General features: G+C 41.1%; 1 protein-coding gene across 3 annotated transcripts in view; it reads left to right on the top strand.

The window, feature by feature from the left end:
• RASGEF1C (RasGEF domain family member 1C) overlaps window positions 1-24020 on the top strand; it is an 89362-nt gene that overhangs the window by 56339 nt on the left and 9003 nt on the right. For 2 of the 3 annotated variants that reach the window (XM_079967608.1, XM_079967609.1), the window contains exons 4-10: window positions 1447-1584; window positions 8731-8943; window positions 10910-10984; window positions 17060-17170; window positions 19311-19413; window positions 19635-19714; window positions 21142-21237. In XM_079967608.1, the coding sequence (XP_079823734.1) occupies window positions 1447-1584; window positions 8731-8943; window positions 10910-10984; window positions 17060-17170; window positions 19311-19413; window positions 19635-19714; window positions 21142-21237 (816 nt within the window). The remainder of the gene's footprint in view (window positions 1-1446; window positions 1585-8730; window positions 8944-10909; window positions 10985-17059; window positions 17171-19310; window positions 19414-19634; window positions 19715-21141; window positions 21238-24020) is intronic. The other variant, XM_079967610.1, reaches the window with a different exon arrangement.

Raw genomic sequence — 24020 nt, 5'->3', positions numbered from 1 at the left:
TTCCACTGTACAGTCACAGACCTGCTTCACAGCCTCAGTCAGATATTTTGCTATTTTCAGAAGCCTTCATTAGGAAGACTTTTTAGTAGTATGTAATAGCTCAGGGACTGGGAATCTGTGACCCTACATATGGTGCTGGACTCCAGCTTCCATCAATGCCAACCAGCAAGGCCAGTGGTGAGGGAAGATGAGAGCTGTGGTTCAACAGAATCAGGACTTCCTCATCTCTGTAGCATTCCTCGTCCTGGTACTCTAGCTCTTCAACAAACCCTGAGCTTCCATATTTAGAGAGAGAATGGACAAGCAGCCAGGTGTCTCTTTAACACAGGGCCTAACCTTGGGAGGGGAGGCAGCATGAAATGCTTTCTCAGTGCTTCTCTTCCCTAAACCACATATCTGTCTCCAGCCATGGATAATAATGGTCCTAAATGGACAATGGTGTAATGGCATAGAAGCAGAGGAAAAGTCACAGGGGAAGGGGATGAAGGATCCCCTGCCAGCCTCCCTGCTCTACCACACACAACAACGCTCATGAAATTTCATAGGCCACCTATATTACGTTCACTGATAGTAAGAAAGTTGCATTTGCCTTGAGACCTGTTTTGGTCACATGCTAAAATGGGCACTTTGATGAGTTTGGTTGAAAAAGCAGGAAGCTTCAAGGCACACAATATAATTTTATTTGATTAGAGGGTGCCTTCCATCCAGAGGCTAAAACAAGGAAGTTCTCTCCTCTCATTCAAGGTTTCCACTGATGTAATGAATACGTGTGGTGTTTGAAAATAAGCTTCTTAGATTGCTCCTAAAACATTTAGGATCATCTGGCATATCGTACTATAATGCACAGTGTAGAAGCTCTGACCCCAAGTATCTTAGAGGCAGAGAGCAGGAAAAGCCAAAGTGGTTTCCTTTGGCAAATACTTGTTAGGTTCAAAAAGAAACATTTAAGAATAGGTTATAGCTGTACAAAGCAGAGAAGTGGATAGCCAAATATTGAGGACATCCAAAGTAGGGATACTTGTGGAATTCTATCATTGCAAATTCCAGTGTGAACCAACACACACACACACACACACACACACACACACACACACCAGACTAAAGTACAAAACAGAACATTTTATTTCTGTGCTTGGCTGGAAAAAGTAAAAAAGTTTTTTAAAAACCCCAATTATTTAGAAATGCATATTTTGAGATAGAATAAGTGTTTAAAAGCCATAGGGCAGAAAAGGCTTAGAAGTGAACACATGCAAAAATTCTGCAGACTAGAAATAGACTTCCATCCCTAATCCAAGGCCATCTATGAAACTAATTTAAATCACTCTATAGGCATGTTGGTGTTCTGCAAGTACCACCATTTCGGAATCAGCATTAGGTTAAAGCCACCAGATCTTTTTGCTGAGAGTTCTTAAATTTGCATCCATCTTTTTTTATTTCTAATTTCAGGCACGAATCAGAAAATTTGGGCCTAAAATACTGCAGTTATTGACGGAATGGACAGAAACATTTCCATATGATTTTCAGGACGAAAAGATGATTGGCTGCTTAAAAGACATTATCCACAGGATAGCTCCATGTGATGAGGTGAGGATGGCAGCAGTTTAGAGATATACTGAAAAGTTGCATAATCAAGAATTGTTCAGTCAGCTGTTTGTTATTAAAAATTACTTTCACTATGGAAGAGACTGTGGGGGGAAATTCCTAGTCAAATTTTAAATGACATTTTCTGAAAATGTGATTATCAATAGAAACAAATGCATAATATTGTTTAATTATATCTGAGCTAAGATGTAAAAAGCTAGTTGCACTGTCAACTAAAAAGTTCACCCAGGAGACTCAATTTATTTGTTGACTAATTTTAAAAAATGGAAATAAAAATTTCCGTTTAAAAAAGTTTACAGAATGTGGGTTGGATCCAGATCTTAGAGTAGACTCACTGAAATATAAGGAACTTAAGTGGCATCCCTAACATAAGGTAGTGGATCTATTTCAGCTTTCACCAACACAGTGTCTTCCAGGTGTTTTGGGCTACTGAACTAACTGGGGCTGATGGGAATATGAAGAGCACCAAGATCAACAAAGACTGTTCTAGTCTAAACATGGCTAAGGGTGCAATTCTAACTTACATAGTCATAAATCCAATTGAATGCCATCCAATTTATATTTGAGTAGACATTATTAGAATTACACTAGGCAATTCTCTTTTTGGGTTTTATTTTGTATCTTCACACATTGTCCTTTTTTCTTCTTCCTTTTACCCTTCTTTATCCTCTGACATTCTGCTTAGCAAAACCAGACCTAATTGCTGAGCTAACTAACAAGGCAGTGTGAGATATTGCAGAATGGGAGATATTGGAACAAGCAAACAGAAAGAAAGTACCTAATTCAGATTGACTAATATCCTGGTGTTTTACATGAAAGATTGCAAAACCAATGGTCCCAAACATTAGCTCATTTTGTGGCCTATTAACTTTTTAGGATATAAACAGTTAAAGGAACCATGAAGCTGTCAGTGGAGGCTTGAATCATTTTAGATTCCTCCTAATTAGCCAGCTAACAAACAGTGAATATTGAGTTGCGTAGCTTTCAAAGGAGGAGCTTTAAGTTATGCACAATATAAATAACAAATTAGACATTGGGGAGTTGTTTTCAGATTGGGCTCTTAATGACTAAGGTCATAGCCAGCAACCAAAGAGCTACTTTAGTCATGCTCAAAATCTTCAACATACCCAGTTCAATGTTCATTGAACTTTGACTGGCAGCTAGTGAAGCCACCATAGAAAAGGGAAATGGCGACATTTGGTATTATAAAAGAAAGACTTAATAAGATATGAATAATTTCTATGGGGCATTATCCAACCAAGTGCTTCATCTAAGGAAAGGATTTCCAGTTGTGCAACTTAACTTCTCCTCCTTCTTCTCTCCTCACTTGCCCTCTGCCAGGGGTGTATGAAGTGGGGGGCAGAGGCGGCAGATCGCCCTGGGTGCCACTCGGGGGGGGGGTTGACAAGATGGCCCCTGCCTCCCCCCATCTGTAGAGTGGCCGAGGGCGTGCACAGTCAGTAGGGGTGCCGCTTGTGCGGTGTCCGTATGGGCTGCCTTTTGCATAGCGACCATATGGGCTGCTGCGCATGTGCACTCTGTATGGGATGCCGCACATGCGCAGTCTGTACGGGTTGCTGCTTGTGTGGCAGCCCGTACAGACGCCTGTATGGGCTGTGCACGCGAGTGGCAGTGGGCGGTTCGCCCTGCCTCTCGCCGTCCCGCCCTGGGTGCCAGAGAGGGTTTCTCCGCCACTGCCCTCTGCACCCTCCCCAAATTTGTTTGGGTGTTGGGAGAACCCCTAGAGCAGATTTAGGGGACACATGGGGGATGCATTGAGATTAATCTTTTTATTGGATTTTCTCTTACAACAACTCTGCAAGGTAAGTAACCTTTATTTCCGTTTTACAAATGGGGAGCTAAGGCTGAAAGAGAATGCCTTTCCTAAACCCACACAGTCAGTCCATAGCAGAGATGGGACTTGAACCCAACTTACAGCCAGGGTCCTATCCCCTGCTCTACATTGGCTCTTGCTCCTCTTTGTGGTACTGCTGTTGCTTCCACAGGGTGGAGCTAAAAGAGGCAGCTCTCTTTTTGCTGGTGATTTGAAGTTGGCTTGTTGAGTAACTAACCAACTAAACAAGCTTAACCTTGATGTAACATCAAACCTTGCAAAACATTAAACTTCCTTTGCAAGGTAAGAGCAAACTGTGGTCTCATGGTTTAGGTGAAATGGCAACCTAAGGTTTGCCTGAGCACCAGGATAAAATTGAAGCACTGGGGTGGGGGGAGAAGACACAGCTTATGAGCTCAAGGCTCCGCACTGCGTATCTAACATGAGGCCATGGGCTGGCTGGGTATTGGTAGTAAAGGCAGCAGTAGGAATTGTCTTCAGCAGTGGTCATCCAGATGCTGAGAAACTGAAGACCCATTAGCCCCAACCAGCATGATGGGCGATGGAGTCCATCAACATCTGCAAAATATCACATTGGCCACCCCCATCTACAGAATCAATGGATGCAGGTTGCTGCAGCAAAGGTCTCATTGGCCTTTTGGTTGATCTCCAGACAGTTCACATAGCTAGAGTGTGCTTGTATCTATGAGGCTGGGCTTCTTAGATAAATAGCTTCCTCCTGGGTACTTTCTAACCCCCCCCCCTTTTTTTTTTGTCCAGATGGCCATAGCTGCCAATTGTTAAGCAGTTTTTATCTGGCAATCTGAATGAAGAAAGAATGCAAAGACAATTATGAGAGTTCAAAGTGAACAAAATATCCACGCTGCTGAAAACATATCAGCCCTATATGGGAAATGGAGATATTGACTTTGAGCCTGTTGACATTCAGGGTCTGCTCCCATTGCTTTCAATTGGAGGAGCAGCCTGGACTGTGCCAGAATTCTTCATAAACAAATCTATATTAGTTGGCTGTGGTGGGTGGAGAGCTGGGGAAAAAACCTTAATGCCAGTCTCCCTGAGCAAAACTAGCAATTAATTAAAGGAATAAGTCACAAGGTCCTATTTATGCAGCTATCTTTTGAAAGGAAAACATGAAAGAGAAACTGTTCCATGATGGGGTCTGTACTTGTTTGAAGGGAAAAGGGCAGATCAAATCAAAAGTGCAAAAGAATCCTAGGATTATGGAACACATTTTATCTGTTACTGAAATGAGATTGGGATGATTCCTTGCAGCAATATTTTCCTGCTCTTTATCCAGCCTGGTTTCTGGAGGCTTCTTGCAGTGCTTAGAAAGGTATGCATACTGAGAAGCAGTTTCTTTTGCCAAGAGTTACCATTTGCATTTTGAAAGAGAAAGCTTAATTAAAATCTGAATTTCTAAGCCACCTGCTGGGGCTTGCCATCTTCCTTAAATGTGTTTCTGCTTGAGAATGAAATGTTTTTCTTGAATATTAAACAAAAGTACTCTTTGGTTCCCAAACTGGATATTTAAAGAGAAATAGGATTTTTCATATAGATACCTAGCAGCAGAAATTTTTACAAAGTTCCAAATTAAACTGCACAGTCATTGGCATGTTAAGAGTTTTAAAAAAGAGCTTATTTCTATTAGAAAAAAGATATTCAGGAATACATTGTGTTTGTTAAATATTTTCTTAGCCACAGTTCTCAGGACAGTTGTTTGTGTTTACAACTAATATATGTCACCCAATAAATTAGTATCCTCTGGGATATGAACCACAAATTTACAATGCATGAGTAAAAACCTAAAAACAAGCAAACAAATTATTAATTCTGAATAATAATAATAATAAATGCCAAACTAAATAAACACAATAACACTTCAAAACGACCTTGACAGATTAGAGAACTGGGCCAAAACAAACAAGATGAATTTTAATAGGGAGAAATGTAAAGTATTGCACTTGGGCAAAAAAAATGAGAGGCACAAATACAAGATGGGTGACACCTGGCTTGAGAGCAGTACATGTGAAAAGGATCTAGGAGTCTTGGTTGACCACAAACTTGACATGAGCCAACAGTGTGACGCGGCAGCTAAAAAAGCCAATGCAATTCTGGGCTGCATCAATAGGAGTATAGCATCTAGATCAAGGGAAGTAATAGTGCCACTGTATTCTGCTCTGGTCAGACCTCACCTGGAGTACTGTGTCCAGTTCTGGGCACCACAGTTCAAGAAGGACACTGACAAACTGGAACGTGTCCAGAGGAGGGCAACCAAAATGGTCAAAGGCCTGGAAACGATGCCTTATGAGGAACAGCTAAGGGAGCTGGGCATGTTTAGCCTGGAGAAGAGGAGGTTAAGGGGTGATATGATAGCCATGTTCAAATATATAAAAGGATGTCACATAGAGGAGGGAGAAAGGTTGTTTTCTGCTGCTCCAGAGAAGCGGACACGGAGCAATGGATCCAAACTACAAGAGAGAAGATTCCACCTGAACATTAGGAAGAACTTCCTGACAGTAAGAGCTGTTCGACAGTGGGATTTGCTGCCAAGGAGTGTGGTGGAGTCTCCTTCTTTGGAGGTCTTTAAGCAGAGGCTTGACAACCATATGTCAGGAGTGCTCTGATGGTGTTTCCTGCTTGGCAGGGGGTTGGACTCGATGGCCCTTGTGGTCTCTTCCAACTCTATGATTCTAATAAAAATAGAAGTGATAAACCTGCCACTAGCAAATAATATAAAACAGCATTCAAAAGCACTAAATGGTTAATTTAAAATATTTGGAAAATAAAAAGACTGTAGTTGCGTCTCTCTGCAGAGTTGAGTCTCTCTGCAGAGGGGCACTGGGCACACAAAAGCCTCTCCCCCTCTCTAGTAGCCCCCTATTGCACCTTATTTGGCAAGGCTATTGGAATTAAAAAAAATTAAGATTTATTTTTGTGCAAAGAGTCATTGTACACCTTCAGGATTATACTTTTGTTCCTGCTTGCTTATGGTAGATGTTACATAGATGTTTCCCTTTGCTGACAGCAAGATCAAATCCTCAATAAAGAATTTAAAACTTACATTACAAAACGATTAAAGCACTAAAAGCAGCAATAGGAAACCAACAATAAGCAGCAGTAAAAAAAAAAAAAAATTACTTCAAATACAGAGACTTTAAAAACCAATACAATAAAGCAATCCTCTATGGACCAAATGCCTTCTTTAAAAGGACAGTTTTATACTATATTCCAGAAGGCCATGAAACAGGGGCAAGACTTCTTCGCTGTATTTCCATGTGGACAAGCTACTGAGGTCTGACAGCTGCCAGCTCAGTTGCCTTTTCCGAAAGCAGTGATGTGTTGTCCGTGCCACTCTTTTTTAGTCACCCAGAACATCAGCAACGCATAGCTGATTGATGTGTGCGCCAGTATCTTTCCAGTTGCCCTGAGTGATATGTGACTGGATGACATAATCCATGGACTTTGCGGTGTGTCTCTGACCTGCCTCGCTTGCTGTGTTGATCCAGCTGTCAACTTCCTCACTGCAAACTTCCCTTCTTCACAGCGCTTTATGTCCAGATTAGCAGTAGGCTCAAATCATAGCTGTCTGAGGCAGAGATTGAGAAGAGAGTTTGCTCATAAGCAGTTTCCTCTCAAACTGTCAAACCTTGTTAAATGCCCTTCAGGATTTATGGGCAATGCAGAGGATTGTAAACGCTCATATATATCTTAGCCAGGCTTTTATTAAATAAACACATTCTTCTTCAAGAGAATAGTTCTTTTTATAACAAGGATAGGGAACCTCAGTTCCAGGGGGCTAAATGCAGGCATTCAGGCCTCCCTGTCTGGCACTGTGCCCAGACGACATGTCTCACTGGCCCTGATTCACACCCCAGTTTAAACCAGGGCAGTTCCCTTTGAGAGATTGGTAACTGCATATGACCCTTCTGAGTCCACGAGCACATTTGAAATTCTGAAAAATTTCTGATGCTGTGGGCACCAGTCACAAAATGGCTGCCATGGTGGTTTGGCAGCACACAAAATGACTGTTGTGGAAGGTGTGGCACAGCACAATTCCACGAATCTCCTTTTCCAAACAAAAGAAGAAGTCTGTTGCTGGTGAGGTAGTGTTGATTAGAACTAGAAAATAAAACAAAAATTATTCCTGAACTTAATAATTGCAAATATACATACACAGTCATAAATAAAAAGATGCATTTAATGCTTGCTGTTGAGTCATTATACTATTTTTATTATTTAAATAATTGCTACCCCACTCTTCAGCCCCAAGACTCTCTCACATACACACAAAGGGGGGTGGGGAGAAAGACGGACAGACCCTGCTCCCCAAGCTTACAATTCGGGGACATGATGATACTATTATCTATTATTCTTATTCCTAATTATTAATTTTATTACCCACCCTTCACCAATAAGCCCCAGGACAAGATTAGTAACACTTAAAGCAGATTATGAACACAGGGAAAGGGTGAGCCCCGAAAACACAAATCTCTTGACGCCAGGGTAAAGAGGTATGTCTTCAGTATTTGCTGAAAGCTATATATTTAAAAAGCCCAATGCACCTCTATGAGGAGTTCCATAACTTAGGGGGTTGCCACAGAAAATGCCCTCTCCCAGGTGGCCACCCCTCCAAATAAACTACTGAAGGAAGTGGTATTACCAAGAGAGCCCCTTTTGCTGATCTTAACATCCAAGAGAGTTTGTAAAAAGAGGAGAGAGAGTCTTTCAAATATTTGGGCCTCTAGTTGTTTGCAGATTTAAACACTGATACGAGCACCTTGATTTGGGCCTTGAAATGTACAATCCGTTTTAAATTAGCACAGCCTTTCACAATTCTACGTGGTGCAGATTAAGGGCAAAAATGGTCAGCTTGGGCAGAATGTTCTGTTTTTTGAAGCCTCACAGCACAAAACTAAAATGGGAAGGTGAAAGGTAATTGGTGCTGTTTCCTCCCCCCTCCCCCCTTCTGTATTCCACACATGTTAAACTGGCATTGTGGTCAGTAGGCTGAACTAGCACTGAGCACAGTTGCTCACATGTTTTTGACTGGATGCCAGTCTTGTGGTAGAGATCCATAGGATGGAGCTTAGGGTGGACCTATAATTAAGCTGACTGGAATAGTTTGGTTGAAAATAAGATTCTAAGCCACAAATGGTTTATGGATATTTCCCAAATAGGAACATTCAATCATACCTATTTTATTTTTTCAAGTTCATGGTTTGTAATGTTTTCCTTTCCCTTCCCCCCTGTTCTTTTCCTTTTCCTCACTTCAGGCTTACTGGAAAAAGATGAATCAGCTTCTGCAGACCCTGAATCAGAAGCTCGCAGCTCTTAACCATGGGCAGGAAGGGATAGTCAAGATCAACGCAGCTGTCTCAGACAAGGTGGTTGCTTTTAAAAGTAAGCCCCCATCCATTCAACGAGAAATGATGAGTGTCTGCAGTGATCCCTACACCTTGGCCCAGCAGCTGACACATGTGGAACTGGTAAGTGGAAAGCAAGACGTTTTGCTTTATCTTTAATTTAGGTAAGACAACATTTTCTAGAAAATCCCTATTGAGACTTTCGAGAGGGTTAAAATATGATCAAATCCCCTTCCCTATGGCAGGAACTCAAATGTGTTGCGGTAAGTTTCTGAATGTAGGACCACAAGTACAGGGCATCATGTGAGTCCTTTAGTCCAAGCAATTGCCCAGTGGGAGGAAATAAGATATCTTACTACTAATAACAAAAGCTAAGTTATATAGTTAAGAAGCTAGTGCACCTACAGTAGACCAACTATGTACTGTTCAGGTTAATGCTAGTTTCAGATGCAGCCATCTTTTTCTTCCCACATGCTGCAATATGATATTGATTAGTATTGGTCTTGATGAATGAAGAACACAAAGTTTCTCTGAATAACCTTTCTGAAAGTGTTTATCCTTAAATATTTGCAAAAAGTTGAGATAGGATGGTCTATTTGGATCTGGGAGAGGTTCTTGACCCTTCCTTCTACATCATCTTTCTGATTAAAATATCCCCTCCAGGTACTCCAAACTGCTAATTGCATGTTACATTTTCCCAAATGGGGCAAGTAACAGACTGGGTGAGCTGTATTTTAATCAGGAAAAGAGTTCAGGGAGAAAGGATTAAATATTCTTCCCAAGTGACATGGTCCCAATCCAAATCATCCATCCCATATATGTTGTTTGCACACACACAAAATCAGACCTGCCATCTTGACTAGTTTGGTCCTGAAGCATTCAAGTTTTTAATCAACCTTTTCATCAGTGCGTAGCAGGTTCCCAGTCAGAACCACTGCGGTAACATCATCACCCCTTGTTTTTATCCACTAGTCCATTCTTGTTTCTTATTTTGAGGATTTCACAAGGTTTCAATGAGTTGCCAAGTCATCATAGGTTTGATGTGTTGTTTTTCTACCAACAAATTCATATCTTCTATAACTCATGGACTTAGGACAACGTAGACATGATGTGTGAGATTCATTATTAGGAACGCCCATGGCATTTACCGTATTTTTCGCTCTATAAGACGCATCAGACCACAAGACGCACCTAGTTTTTGGAGGAGGAAAACAAGAAAAAAAATATTATGAATCTCAGAAGCCAGAACAGCAAGAGGGATTGCTGTGCAGTGAAAGCAGCAATCCCTCTTGCTGTTCTGGCTTCTGGGATAGCTGCGAAGCCTGCATTTGCTCCATAAGACGCATTTCCCCTTACTTTTTAGGAGGGAAAAAGTGAGTCTTATAGAGCAAAAAAATACGGTATTTTAGCAGCCTTACATGGAACTGATGCTCTTGGGTTATTTTTAAGACTTTTTCCTCTTGTCCATTTCCCACTAGCACTTTCCTTGATGTAAATTACACTCCTAATTACACAAAGCTACTATTAGCTCCACAGGGCATATGTGTGTGATGGGCTTAGATGCTGTGCAGCTGGGTTCCCACTGCCCCACAGCACCTCATAGCCACTTCGGTGCAGGTATGGTTATGATCAACGAAAGAACTCAAGAGGAAGGAAAAACCAAGGGAGAATCTAATCACAGAACTCCAGTAGCCTAATCTATTTCAGCTGGAATGTCTTTCCTGCTTATGCAGTATAGACTCTAACCATGTTGTAATTGTTTCTCTGTCAAGGATGAGGAATCAGTGGACTTGCTAGATGTTGTAGGACTGCAAGTCCCAGTAACCCCAGCTAGCATGGCTATTGTTTGAGTGATGATGAGTGTTAATCAAGCAATAGCTGGAGGGCCACAAGTTCCCCATCCCTGCTGTAAGCAATTCCTGATGGAGAGTAAACCAGGCAGAGCTAGTCTGCCAGCCAGTGGTTTCATAAATTCCTTTTAAATTCTGGTTTCAGATCTGAAGGGTGCTACTTCAAGCACCATAAAGTGAATAAGTGATTCCAGGCGTGCTATATTACAATTTATTTCTCACTTTATTTCTTGCAAAAGGAAAGACTGGGTCACATTGGACCTGAAGAATTTGTTCAAGCATTTGTCCATAAAGATCCTTTGGAAAGCACAAAGGTATGACTAGCACTATTGTTGCTGCTGCTATTTCCAGTTGCATTTAGTGGCTGACCTACATTTTTTGGGCCCTGAAGCTTGAACTGATATGGGGGCCCCATTGCAACCAGAAATGAGGTCTGGGTAACCACTGTTATCTTCTGTGGGTTTGTTCCATGACAGATCACCACCATTTTTTTATTTTTTAAATTAACTACTGCATCTCATATAGTGGTACCTCGGGTTAAGTACTTAATTCGTTCCAGAGACCACTTTAGCTAATGGGGCCTCCTGCTGCCGCTGCGCCGCCGGAGCACAATTTCTGTTCTCATCCTGAAGCAAAGTTCTTAACCCGAGGTACTATTTCTGGGTTAGCGGAGTCTGTAACCTGAAGCATATGAAACCTGAAGCGTATGTAACCTGAAGCATATGAAACCTGAAGCGTATGTAACCTGAGGTACCACTGTATTTGGATTAAAATAGCTGCACTGACATGTCAAAGTCACTGGTGTGAATAAAAATTCCCTATGCCTTATAGCTTTTGAGTTATAACTCTGTTGGTAGAGTATGAGACTCTTAATCTCAGGGACATGGGTGTGAGCCCCACATGGGGTGAAATATTCCTGCATTGCAGGAGGTTGGAATAGATTAGCCTTGTGGTCCCTTCCAACTGTTCTGTGATTCTGTGGTGGGGTGAAAATGAGGGAAATATATATATGCATGATGGACGTTTAAAAGCATTTTTTCTAAGCAATGTGGAATAAAGTTGCTTCTGGGGCCCCTTCAGAATTAGGGACTCTAAAGTTTACGATTCATTAGTTTCATAGTAGATCTGCCCCTGGTTGCATTACCCATTCCAAGTGAGCATTTCAAAGAGTGGGATGTGCAGCAATTGGGACTACACAGTAGGCAGTACACATCTGTTTATATTTATAGGGAGGCGCCTGGAACATGTTTTTCAGAGTTGCATGAAGCTGTGGTGTTTAGGACATGGTGCTCATGCACACAGTGTACATTTGAAATAAGTCCACGGAACCATCTCCTACCTGATGTTCTTTTGGGGTTTCAAATGCCCCTGATGTGCACCTTGTAGCTGGAATAAGAAGAAAAGCATGGTTTTGTATTGGTAATTAGAGAGTGCATATTTTAATATTCTGTGCTGCAATCCCAGTAGGGGGGAAGTTAGCCTCTGCCTGTGCATACTCAGCTCCTTGCTTGTTAACGTCAAGGGCAACATGCCCATTAGTGTCTGTGAGAAAGAAAATAGGAGAAGGTGCTGCTTTATGCACTATTGATGCACAGATAATTCTTCAGAAGCAGGTTTTGGCATGTGACTAGCTGGATGTAATCACAATGCAGTAACTAAAAGCAAAGTATTCTTCAGACTGATAGTACAATACCTGTAAGGCTGGTACATTGGAGATGAAATACGTTAAAGGAAACTTCTTAATGCAGCATAAATTTCTGATGGCTAGGAAAGTTTGTTCACTTACAATGCATACAAAGAATATTCATTGAAACAAAAGAACAAAATACCTGGGGTGATGGTATGAGGAAACTGGCCCCTTCCCTCGTTGGGCTACAGACCTGTTGCATTAACATCTGTAGTGATGAAATGCTTTGAGAGATTGGTCCTTCAACACCTTAGGACATGTTTTCCACTGGATTTTGATAAACATCTGTTTGCCTATAGGAGAAATAGGTCAACAGATGATGCCATAGCTACAGCCTTTCACCTTGCAGTGAGTGAGACCGGGGAATTATGTTAGAATGTTGTTTATTGATTATAGCTCGGCTTTTAATACCATCCTTCCAGACATTCTTATCAAAAAGCTGATGGAACTAGACCTACCTTCTACCATCTGTGACTGGATCAAAGACTTTCTGAGGGATCGGACACAAACAATGAGGATTGGGCCTGTTACATCTACCTCCCTGAAGCTCAGCACTAGCACCCCACAGGGATGTGTGCTGACTCCTTACCTGTACTCGTTGTATACATATGACTGTATTTCATCTGATCCATCCACTGTAATTATTAAGTTTGCATATGATACTACCATAATGGGTCTAATTACAGGTGGGGATGAATGAGCGTACAGAGGGGAGGTTCAAAAAGTATCTACATGGTGCTTAGAGAATGACTTGCACCTAAATATTAGCAAGACAAAGGCGATGATGTTGGACTTTCGGAGGAAGAGAGGGGAACTAGCCCCTTTGTATATCGGGGAGGGGGGGTTGTGTGGAGAGAGTCTCTTCATTTAAATTCCTGGGAGTTTACCTTAGTGAAGACCTCACTTGGAAAAACAATATAACTCAGGTGGTTAGAAAGGCCCAACAGAGACCCCACTTCCTCAGGGTCTTGCGAAAGAACAATGTTAAACAACAATTGATGACCTCCTTCTACCGGTCCACAATAGAAAGTGTCCTCTCATATTGAATCACAGTGAGATACATTGGCTTGACAGCCATGGACAGAAAGTCTTTACAGAGGGTGGTGAACACAGCACATGATATCATGGGCTGTCCCCTGAGCCTGCTAGATGACATTGCAAGGGATGGTTGCCTTAGGAGAGCGAGAAAAATTCTCAGGGATGATTCACACCCCAGCCAGCACCTCTTTAATCTTCTACCCTTGGGCAGGAAATATAGAAGTATAATCAGTTGTAGCAACAGGCTAAAAAACAGTTTCTATCTGTGGGCTGTTAGACTGCTGAACGGAAAATAATATAGTGCAACTGACTTTCGGGGTTGGTGTGTTGTACAACAAGCACACAGAGTGCAATGAGATTGAATGTTTGGGGGGGTGGAGGCTCGGTTAATTTCATTGTACACAGGTTGTACATTGACAGTAAAGGTATTATTATTATTATTATTATTATTATTATCAGCAGACGTTGCACATATCAACAAATACCTCAAAATTAGCCATCTGCCATCCATTTTCCAATGGGATTTTAAAAGGGAACATGTTGTGCTTTTGCTTCTTACTTTGCTGGGACTGAGTTAGGGTGCTTGGTCACTGCATTATTTATTGCGGGCTATGGGAGGAAACTGCCTTTTTCTTTCATTGGCTTCCAAATAATTTTTTGAGTCTGTAGATTATTTTGACCGCCAAACTGCAACTCAGAGAACTTTAATTTCCTTGCTGCTTTCCTTCCTCCCATAGGCCAGTCATCTTCCCCTCTCCACAATTGCTTGTGAAGCATACATATCCCCAAGTGCTGCTCAGTTCAGCAGGCAGGAATAGGGGCAGAAAATGGGACTGGGCGAGGTGGGGGGCACAGGCAAGAAGTGGTGCCATTCACCTGATCTCCAGTTGTGCTGGGGAATGTAAAGGTTTAACACACATCTCTAAGTTATAACCAAGAAAACCTGTAGATTAGATGATAAAATGAGGACATAGTAGTAAATGTTGGTTGAAACAGAAACATGTCTAGACTAAAACTGAATCAGATTTAAAAAAGCAGGCAATGGAGCGTTCATAGAATTGTAGAGTTGGAAGGGACCACAAGAGTCATCTAGTTCAACCCCCTGCAAGGCTGAGATAGCTCAGTTGGTAGAACAGGAGACCCTTAATCTTAGGGTTATGGATTCGAGGCCCACATTGGGCCAAAGAGTCCGGCATAGCATTTTGTGTACCAATTGTGTCATCTTGTGATCGGGTGCATTATTGTCACAGAGTAGGGTAAGCACAGGGTGTGGCACAAATTGCAGCTTTGCACTAGCACAACCATCCTTACATGAAACATTTCATATTTGTTTGCTAATCTTTGTGTGTATGTATGCACGCACATGCATGCACTGTCCAAAGACAGTGACTGACCTAAGCTACTAAATTAAATTAAGGGGGGAAAGTTGAGATGATGAAATGAGGACATAGTAGTAAATGTTGGTTGAAACCGAAAGACTTCTAGAGTGAGACTAAATTGAACTAAAAAAACAAGGAGTGGAGATGTTGAGTGCTATGTTAATGGATGCCCAAAGGCTTTGCGTGCCATGTAGCATTAAATATACTTGGATATAAAAGAATCCAAGTATAGCAACGGGAGAAACGTACAAGGAGTAATTAAGGATAATGAGATGGAGATGACAGAAGAGAACAGTGTGTGAATTCCAGAGAGCGAATGGGAAAGTGGTGGAACTAGAATTCAAACCCATTTTGTCAACTAGAAAATAAATACTAATATGGGTAGCTTCACCTAACTAAGATTTAATGAATGGTTACATTCATTAGATGATAAGGTGCTGCTACATGACATGCCTGCTGAATACGCAAGAGAGTCAAAAGTGGGGGGGGGGGATTACAGCAAGCCACGGATCCAGAAGCAAAATGTGACCCCATAAGGGTAGGCAACTTCTCAGACCCAGGAACTACTTACCCACAATGGCTCTGTCTTGCCAGGATTCAAGCTCAGCTTATTTTACCTTATCCATTTCACCACTGTGGTACTATATTTCATAGTTTAACTTGATCAGTTTGGTTGCCCTTTCCTGGACCTTTTCCAGCTCTACAATAACCTTTTTGAGGTGCAGCAACCATATACGGCATTCCAAGTGCAGCTGTATCACAGATTTGTGTAACAAGGGTTATGATATTGGCAGTTTTATTTCAATTCCCATTCCTAATTAGCCCCAACATGAAATTTGCCTTTTTCACAGCTGCTGCTTGCTGAGTTAACATTTTCAACAAGCTATCCTCTGTGACCCCCAAGATCCCTTTCCTGGCCATTCACGCCGCTTCAAACCCCATTAATTCAGTATGAGCAAGGCACTTCTGCCTGCTGCCATGCACTGAGACAGAGAAGCGAGAGTTATATTTATTGAATTTGCATCACATCATACTGCAATGGGCTCCAGGCTGCTTACATTTTAGAAGTGCCTCCTGTTTCGTGTGATTCCCCAGTGCCCCCTTTTAATCTTCTTTAGCCTTAGGATACATTTCTACAATACAGATATATATGCAAACATTGCAAACACTCAAAATCCCAGGCAACACCCTTTCCCAGATTACCCTATGCATGAGAGCCCCTTTTCGCCAGCAGAAAACTTTGTCCTCATGGAGCTCAAAATTTACTCATCTTATCCTCAGGCTCTAAAATAGAAATCAATTATCACATTAATGAAAGAACGAAAAATCTCCTGATACCCTCTAGTGGCTGCAAACAAAAAATAATAGGGAAAAAATCAGAATAATCAGCCATCTCTGGAAGATTATCCTAAGGAGAAGGTGGTAAAAGGTCTGGAGATGATTTAAAATCATCAAAAGAATTCAGATACCAAACTAACCTTCTCACTCCCATGCAATTGCCTAGTAACCACAGCCAAAAGAGCATGTCACAAAAATGACATTTCCTGATGAATTTTGCCATCTGAGTGACTTGTTTCACAGCAACCAATGATACAGAAATAGGTCAGTGATAAAGAATTGGGTAGTGAAGATATTATTTTCTCAAAGACAAGAGCATGCGAAGGAAATAATATTTTAGGCAAAAAAATATTCTGTACTGTAACTCTATCATATTTTGCTTTGCTGTTGATTCCCCCCAACTTAATCATAAATTTTGTTTCATGCAAGACAACACCATGGGCAATTGGATTTGCCAAACTGTAGGAACTCTTGGGAGTCAAAGGCGTAAACTTAATACATATTACATGGAAAGGCGTCCTTGTCTGATTTTATTTTCTCCAGATTCTTGTTGCATACAGCAATATCCTGGCTGTTAATATCCTAGGGAACACCAATTGGAATAAATTGCCTCGTGTGCAATTGCTGTAGGCAAAGTGGGACTGTTCATCATTCACTGATTTGATTTGTAGAAAGCTTTGCATTCTGTTAAGCCCAACACATCTGCCACTACCCACCCACTGACATCTAAAGCTCAGTCCCACATGCACTGTCCATTTGTGTGTGTGTGTGTGTGTGTGTGTGTGTGTGTGTGTGTGTTTATAGGTATATGTCCACATGCTTTTGAATGTTGTTGATGATAGAAATGTATGCTATTGATCATAGAACAACACTCTACAGTTACTGTGATATTATATATCTTATTATATATATTAAAGCACAGCAGAAGCTAGTTTATGTCATGTCAGGTCTTTGTTTTTCAGCCTTGTTTCAGTGAACAGAAAAAAACTAGCAATCTTGAGGCCTATGTCAAATGGTTCAATAGACTCTGCTATCTTGTAGCAACAGAAATCTGCATGGTAAGTTGAATACCATTTGTCTGATTGTGGAACTTCGAGACTATTTACTCACAAAAGTGGAGGATAAATATTTTTTGGACTAATCACAGAATGTACTTTGGGTTTTTACACTTTTTACACTTTTCACAGAAACACTGCGGTATATAAATGGTGAAATAGGCTATTGATGCAGTGATAGAGCAGTAATTTTGCTGTAGAATTTTAGACAGTTGTGTCTCATAAGTGGACTGTGTATGAACAGTTTTCCTCTTGCCCTGCTCCTCTCCCAGGGAAAACCCAAACTTTAGTATTAAATTGGAGCAAACATCAATCTGGAGAAAACCTGAATTGCTCTTTGCTCCAATTGAACACTGTTGGTTGGCATCTGTCTGTATCCAACTAACATGTCCCATCAGCACAAAGATTCACACTTGCGCAACAGAGATCCCCCTTTCCTCCTCCTGCATGGACCTGGAGCACTCTCCAAATCTTCTCCAGGTGGGGTGGGGAAAACCCTTAGAACAGATTTAGGAGGTGCATGAGGGGAGGGGGTGAAGTTCCACTGTGCAAGCAGAGATCTTGCAATGATGGTGCACATTAGTTGGATACCACCCTTTGAATGCAATAGACTTGTACAGTAAATAATCGAAATAACTTATTATTGTGTTTTCTTCCCATCATGATCTTAAGGAAAACCAAGCAGAAGTATGGGGTGCTATCGTTATAGTATCACCCTGTACCATTTGGTTGTTGAACTAACCCAGGCTACACACTCCCCATGCATATAAAGCATTTGTCTTCACCCAAGGAATCATGGGAACTGTAGCTTGTTAAGAGTGCTGGGAACTGTTGCTCTGTGAGAGGTAAACCACAGTCCCCAGTATACCTTGGCAGAAGTCATGTGCTTTAAATGTGTGGTGTGTATGCAGTCTTATCTGAGAATGTTTGGGATAACTATTCTCTTGCCAAGACCTATCTGCCTCGGCTCTAGTCCACTCACTGGTGCTATGTGGCCCTTGACCATTTCCCCCAGAGAAAATATGGCCTTTGACTTAGAGGTTGGCCACTCTACTTCTAGAACATACGGAAGTGCCCATTGTTTGTGACAGAATACTGGGTAGATTGATGTTAGGTAATTTTCACTATATCCGTTTCCAGCTAAATCTCTTTCACGATTCAATCCTTCTGACTTTAACTTCCTTTGTTATCACGAGAAACACTTGTAATATGATGAACAATGTATAAAATTTGAAATTATTGTGAATTGAAGATATTAAGGATGAGCATTTACAAATGTAAAACGAAAGACCCAAGAAGGGAAGTGGAGGAAAGTCAGGGGATTTTGAAAATCCCACATTGGGGAGTTGTGATGTGATATTTTTCTGTTATTGTAAAAATTAATAGAAAATAGTATAAAAGAGAGAGATGGGAACAGGCCCAGATTAAAGCAACTGTAGGTCTTGTTAGGCCCTGGGCTAGGAGGACCTAGGAGGCCCAAACTTAATAGCATTTGATCATGAGAAGCAAAACATTGTTACTAAGCAATTGGGCCTGGATAGTAAAATCTGTTTTTTGTATTTTTTGTTTTGTTTCATTTTATTAAAAGCAGGAAGCTGAGGGCCCCCTTAGATTACGAGGCCCTGGGCTGTATCCCATGCAGCCCGTATGTAAATCCGGCACTGGATGGGAGTATTGTGAGATACAAGAAACACAAAAGAAAATTCTCCAGAAATCTACTAATTTCAAGATTAATGTCTTTTCTCTCCTCTTAAGACCAAGTCCAGAAAAAATTGCACTGATTGGCGGCAAGCCCAGAAAAAGTTACAGTAATTGACATTTTATTGATAGCTAGTTGGACAGACTATCAGTGGAATTAATAGTCTTTAGAGTACAGGTTTATGTGTCAATGTTGGGTCATTGCTTGAAGACATTTTTAAAGGTATATTAGACTTTGGTCACTCTCCCTGGTAGGATCTTTGATTTTGCAAGTTGCCAGCAATGAGTGTCATTAATCAAACAGCTTGAATGGGATTTTGTAGCTGTTTTGAAATCAATTGAATTGTAGAATAGAGCATCTCTGTCTGGCACAGAGTTCTGACATCTCCCAGGGTTTTTTTACACTTGTCTTCCATAGCTGTTTTATCTGTCTGTTTATTTGCAGCCTGCAAAAAAGAAGCAGAGAGCACAAGTCATTGAGTTTTTCATTGATGTTGCTCGTGAGTGCTTTAACATCGGGAATTTTAACTCGCTGATGGCAATCATATGTAAGTGTGTTATTGTCATTTCTGAATGATATTAGGGATATGTAAAGTAGATTCCCTTTCCTAATTGTTGTAACCTGCCCTGGGACCTTAGGGTGAAGAGTGGACAAGAAATTGTAATAATAGTAACAATAACAATAACCGTAACAGCAACAGCAACAACAATAGCAGCAACCACAACAATAACGTCCTGCTCTGTTCTTTTTCCTCTTATTTTCCTCCAGCCGGTATGAACATGAGTCCAGTCTCCAGGTTAAAGAAGACGTGGTCAAAAGTGAAAACAGCCAAATTTTTTATCCTTGAGGTAAAATGTTCAGAATTACGTATTTGCTATTCATGCATTTATTTAAACTGGATATTGCTAGACAAGGGCCAAATGATATGATGGGCTTTGCATATCACATTAAATTAAAGATGGAAAAGAAGTAAAAAGCAGAAATATCAGGAATAAAGTCCAGACCACAAATGGGTGCAATGTATTCTTTTCCAGTCTTGTCTATTTAGCGCAGGCCATGGTTAAGAGCTATACTGATTTCTGGTGTTATCTTGACTTACCGTATTTTTTGCTCTATAAGACTCACTTATTCCTTCCTAAAAAGTAAGGGGAAATGTGTGTGCGTCTTATGGAGCGAATGCAGGCTGCGCAGCTATCCCAGAAGCCAGAACAGCAACAGGGATCGCTGCTTTCGCTGTGCAGCGATCCCTCTTGCTGTTCTGGCTTCTGGGATTCAGAATATTTTTCTTCTTGTTTTCCTCCTCCAAAAACTAGGTGCGTCTTATGGTCTCGTGCGTCTTATAGAGCGAAAAATACGGTAACTAGCAACCTTCATGCTAGGATTGACGGGCATTATAACCAGAGAATATATCAAACAAGTTATGGGCAATCAGTGCCTGAAATCTGTCAGCAGGGAAAGTTGCACATCAGACTATCCTGTGGTAATTTGGGAAATGTCTGTATTTGCTTGGAATCAATTGTGAGGCTCACTGCTGACGTTCCTATGATAATGTAAGTTAGGCAAGCCATTTCCTCTTTAGGGTACTTTCAGAAGATCATTTTAAGGAGCAACCCTCAGGTATACCTGTGCTTCTTAATTCAGTTAACAAGTTCTACATACTATACAACTGTTGTTACCACTTCAGTCAGTCCTTCTTGGCACACACCTTTGCTTGTCTTGGTACAAGTGGGTTCTCTTGGAAAACTGAGTGGACTTCCAGTTTGTCCAGCATACAAAGTTGAAGTAGGCCTCTCTCATTTGTAGATGTATATGCATGTTCACACACACACATGCATAAGTGTTTGATGTAATTACATGGTTGCACCACTGTACAATCCTGGCATCGCTCTGCACTCCGGAAACAGATTAATCGAGGAGTGGCAGTTGCCGTTTAATATTCTGCCATTAGGGTGAACCATGTGTGCTCTGTGTGTTTGTCTGTGCCTTAACAACAACAAAATAAGTAGTGGCCACTAACAACAACAACAAAAATCATCATATGGAAGCATCTTTAGAAGTATTCTTAGAGGACTGAAGGGTTTTTATCATGACAAAAATGTTACGGACTGGTCACTCTTAAGAAACTAGATGAAAATAAATGACTAGAAATTGACCTGAAAAGGAGGTGTTGGGTAGTTTTGTCTCCAGTTCACCAGTATTGCTTACCACATCACCTTTGCACTGCAAAGGCAATTCAAAATATCTTTTGATCTTCCAATGTTTTCTTCCTCTCTAGCATCAAATGGACCCTACAGGTAATTTTTATAACTACAGAACTGCATTGCGGGGAGCTGCACATCGGTCCCTAACAGCACACAGCAACAGGGAAAAGGTATTATTACTATCATCATCTTATTTTTCCACCAAGAAGCTCAGCACAATACAGTGGACTCTCGGGTTGCGAACGTGATCTGTGCAGGATGCACGTTCACAACCTGCAGTGGCACACTTGTGCACGCGCGGGTTGCAATTTGGCGCTTCTGCACATGTGTGAGCCTGGAAGTAACCCGTTCTGGTACTTCTGGGTTTCAGCGGGTCCGTAACCCGAAAAAACACAACCTGAAGCATCTGTAAACACCAAGGTATGACTGTAAACATGCTTCTACACCAATATTATCCTTACAACAACAAAGGTAGGTTAGGCTTGTGGGAATGTTCAGGGATGCAGGAGAGGATATATTGTGAGATTATATCCTTATCCAACTTGTGCTAACAAGTTCCCAAAATATCAGCAGAGTTAATAGACATTCCCCTTTTTAAGTTCGCAACGGTAACGTGTGCTCAGGTTCGCTAGAACCTCTATAATAATTACTCTGGTAATTTCCCCTTTGTTCCCTCTTAAAATACAAGACACGACACAGTCTTTATAAAAGTATAAAAGAGTTTACTCACGTTCTGTTCACAATAGGATCCCAGAAGGCAGACAGGCTTAAAAAGGTAAAATACATTTAGAATCTATCTTATAGGAAGATAGTTCCTTTGTCCTCTCTTGGCTGGGAGCCAAGAGGGCATCTCAGCAGATGTTGCTACTTCCAAAGATGAAGATGAGAGAGGCAAGAGAGTAAGAGAGAGAAGGCTGTCCTGCACTGTGCTTTTATCATTACCTGCACAGGTAAGGCCACACCCACCTCTGGTCACATGCGGAGCAAGTCTGTCCCAGGAAGTTTACCTGCTGGCTGGACAGACATCCCTCCCCATGTCTTAACACGTACACACTAGGAATGTTGTAATTGACTGCTCCTGTGTTTTACATCCCACAAGGCTGAGAGATAATTGACTGGACAAAGTCACGCAATGAGGTCCATGACCAAGCAGCAATTCAGCATGTGTCTCCTTCACCTGCTCCAGATCACCGTGCTGCACTGGAACTGTTTCTTTTCACAGCCCATACTGGCTGGTTTTATAGTTGTTCATCTTTTCAGCATCCCTGCATGGGAGGCAAAATACTGTGATATTCTAAAGGTTGCATCCAACTGTTGCTCAGCTGTCAGGAGCAGGGAGGGAAGAAATACTCAGTGATTCCTCATTCCTCCCCCCCCCCCACCACCACCACTGGAGGGTTCCCCAGCCCTCTGGAGCAGAGGCAAGACAATGTGGTGCAGGTCATTTGAAATGAAGATTCTTCAATTATATAGGCTCCCTGATTGCCTCAGCTGCAAGTAGCGAGGTGGGGAAGAGCCCACACCACTGGGGAATCTTTTGCCCTAGTCTGAACAAATAGATCCATAGGGAGATGATAAGAGGTATAATAAGGAAGGATATATATAATAAGGAAATGAATATGAGACAGCCACATTCATGCTTGAATGAGAAGCTGATACTTTTAAGATGCTTATGCAGTCTGTCTCTAAGGTATAGCCATGCAAGCCTGTTTCTCTATTACTTATCTCATTTCCTGTGGAAGTCATTCATGCTGGTTACATGGGAAAGTTTCTCTTTAAAACCAAGGGCAGCAGAAGGTTAATAGTCAGATGGAAATGCAAGGGATAAAGACTACATCCTCCTTTAACTGAATGCATAATGTGATAGTTGCCAAGAAGGTGTTTATGCATCAAATCCAGCACCTCATCATGGTTTGGTGTTTTCAAATCCCGCAGCCACTATAGCTATAATTCTGCTCTCCAAGCCTTAATGTCATTTCTTCATTTTTTTTTAAAAAATGTAATATTTTTACTCACCCTGGGTCAAATGAAATGAAATGTGATTGCTATTAATTTAAAGATAAATATTGTCCACTGCTGGTTGTATATCCAAGCCCTCCCTCCTTCTTTTGAACTACCGGTATATAATATAATCTGACACTTTGGGCTTAGTTTTCTTAATGCTTGAATAGAAATGGGGGGGAAAGACAGAGGTTAAATTAATTAAATCAGGTAGTGATTGAATATATTTTTTGAAAGTTAAAAAACACAGCTTTGAGTTGTGAGTTGCTGTGGAAAGTGTGCATACCCACACGCATACAGAGGATTCGTTATTTGAATGGAAGTGTATATTACATCATGGAGTGGGTTTTTTCCAGGCAAGTGCAGGAGATGAATATCTTAAGACCTTAATTGACTATCTGATTTGACTTGCAAATTCTCAGCACGTTGAAGCAGACACAGTGAATGCTGCTCACAGTAGACTACACATTCAATGTGTCATGCATTCCAATGGACTGTTATCAGAAAGTAACTGTGTGGAGAATTTAATTTAGGGCTATGCAGAAGAATAGGATCTGAACAGGGAAGCCAAAATGACATTCTTACATTATGTATTGATGCTTTCTACTTTGGAAAGCTGGGGAACATTCCACGACTCTCTATGTTTGATTTTTTAAAATTTGTTTATAGTTAAGTCATTCATTTTCTATTTACATAATTTATATCCTGCCCCTTCAATATGTATTTACACTTCCAAGACACTCAAGGAAAAGGAAAAGTACAAAAAAGTATACAGTAATAGTAAAAAAGAAGAGAATGACGTGAAATTTAGAAATAGTGGGGCCCTCTTTGTTTGACAGAGTGGGAGTGAGTGGGGAATTCTAATTGTTGCCCTTAGTGTCGGGGTTTTTTTTAAATCATGGGGTTGTTAATTTGTTCATGTGATTTATTGGACTTGTTTTTATGGATTCCA

The sequence above is a fragment of the Podarcis cretensis genome, assembly GCF_951804945.1.
Source record: "Podarcis cretensis genome assembly, chromosome: 2".
Lineage (NCBI taxonomy): Eukaryota > Metazoa > Chordata > Lepidosauria > Squamata > Lacertidae > Podarcis > Podarcis cretensis.
The sequence above is the reverse complement of the archived record's forward strand: the minus strand, read 5'-3'. Positions and strand labels throughout refer to the sequence as shown.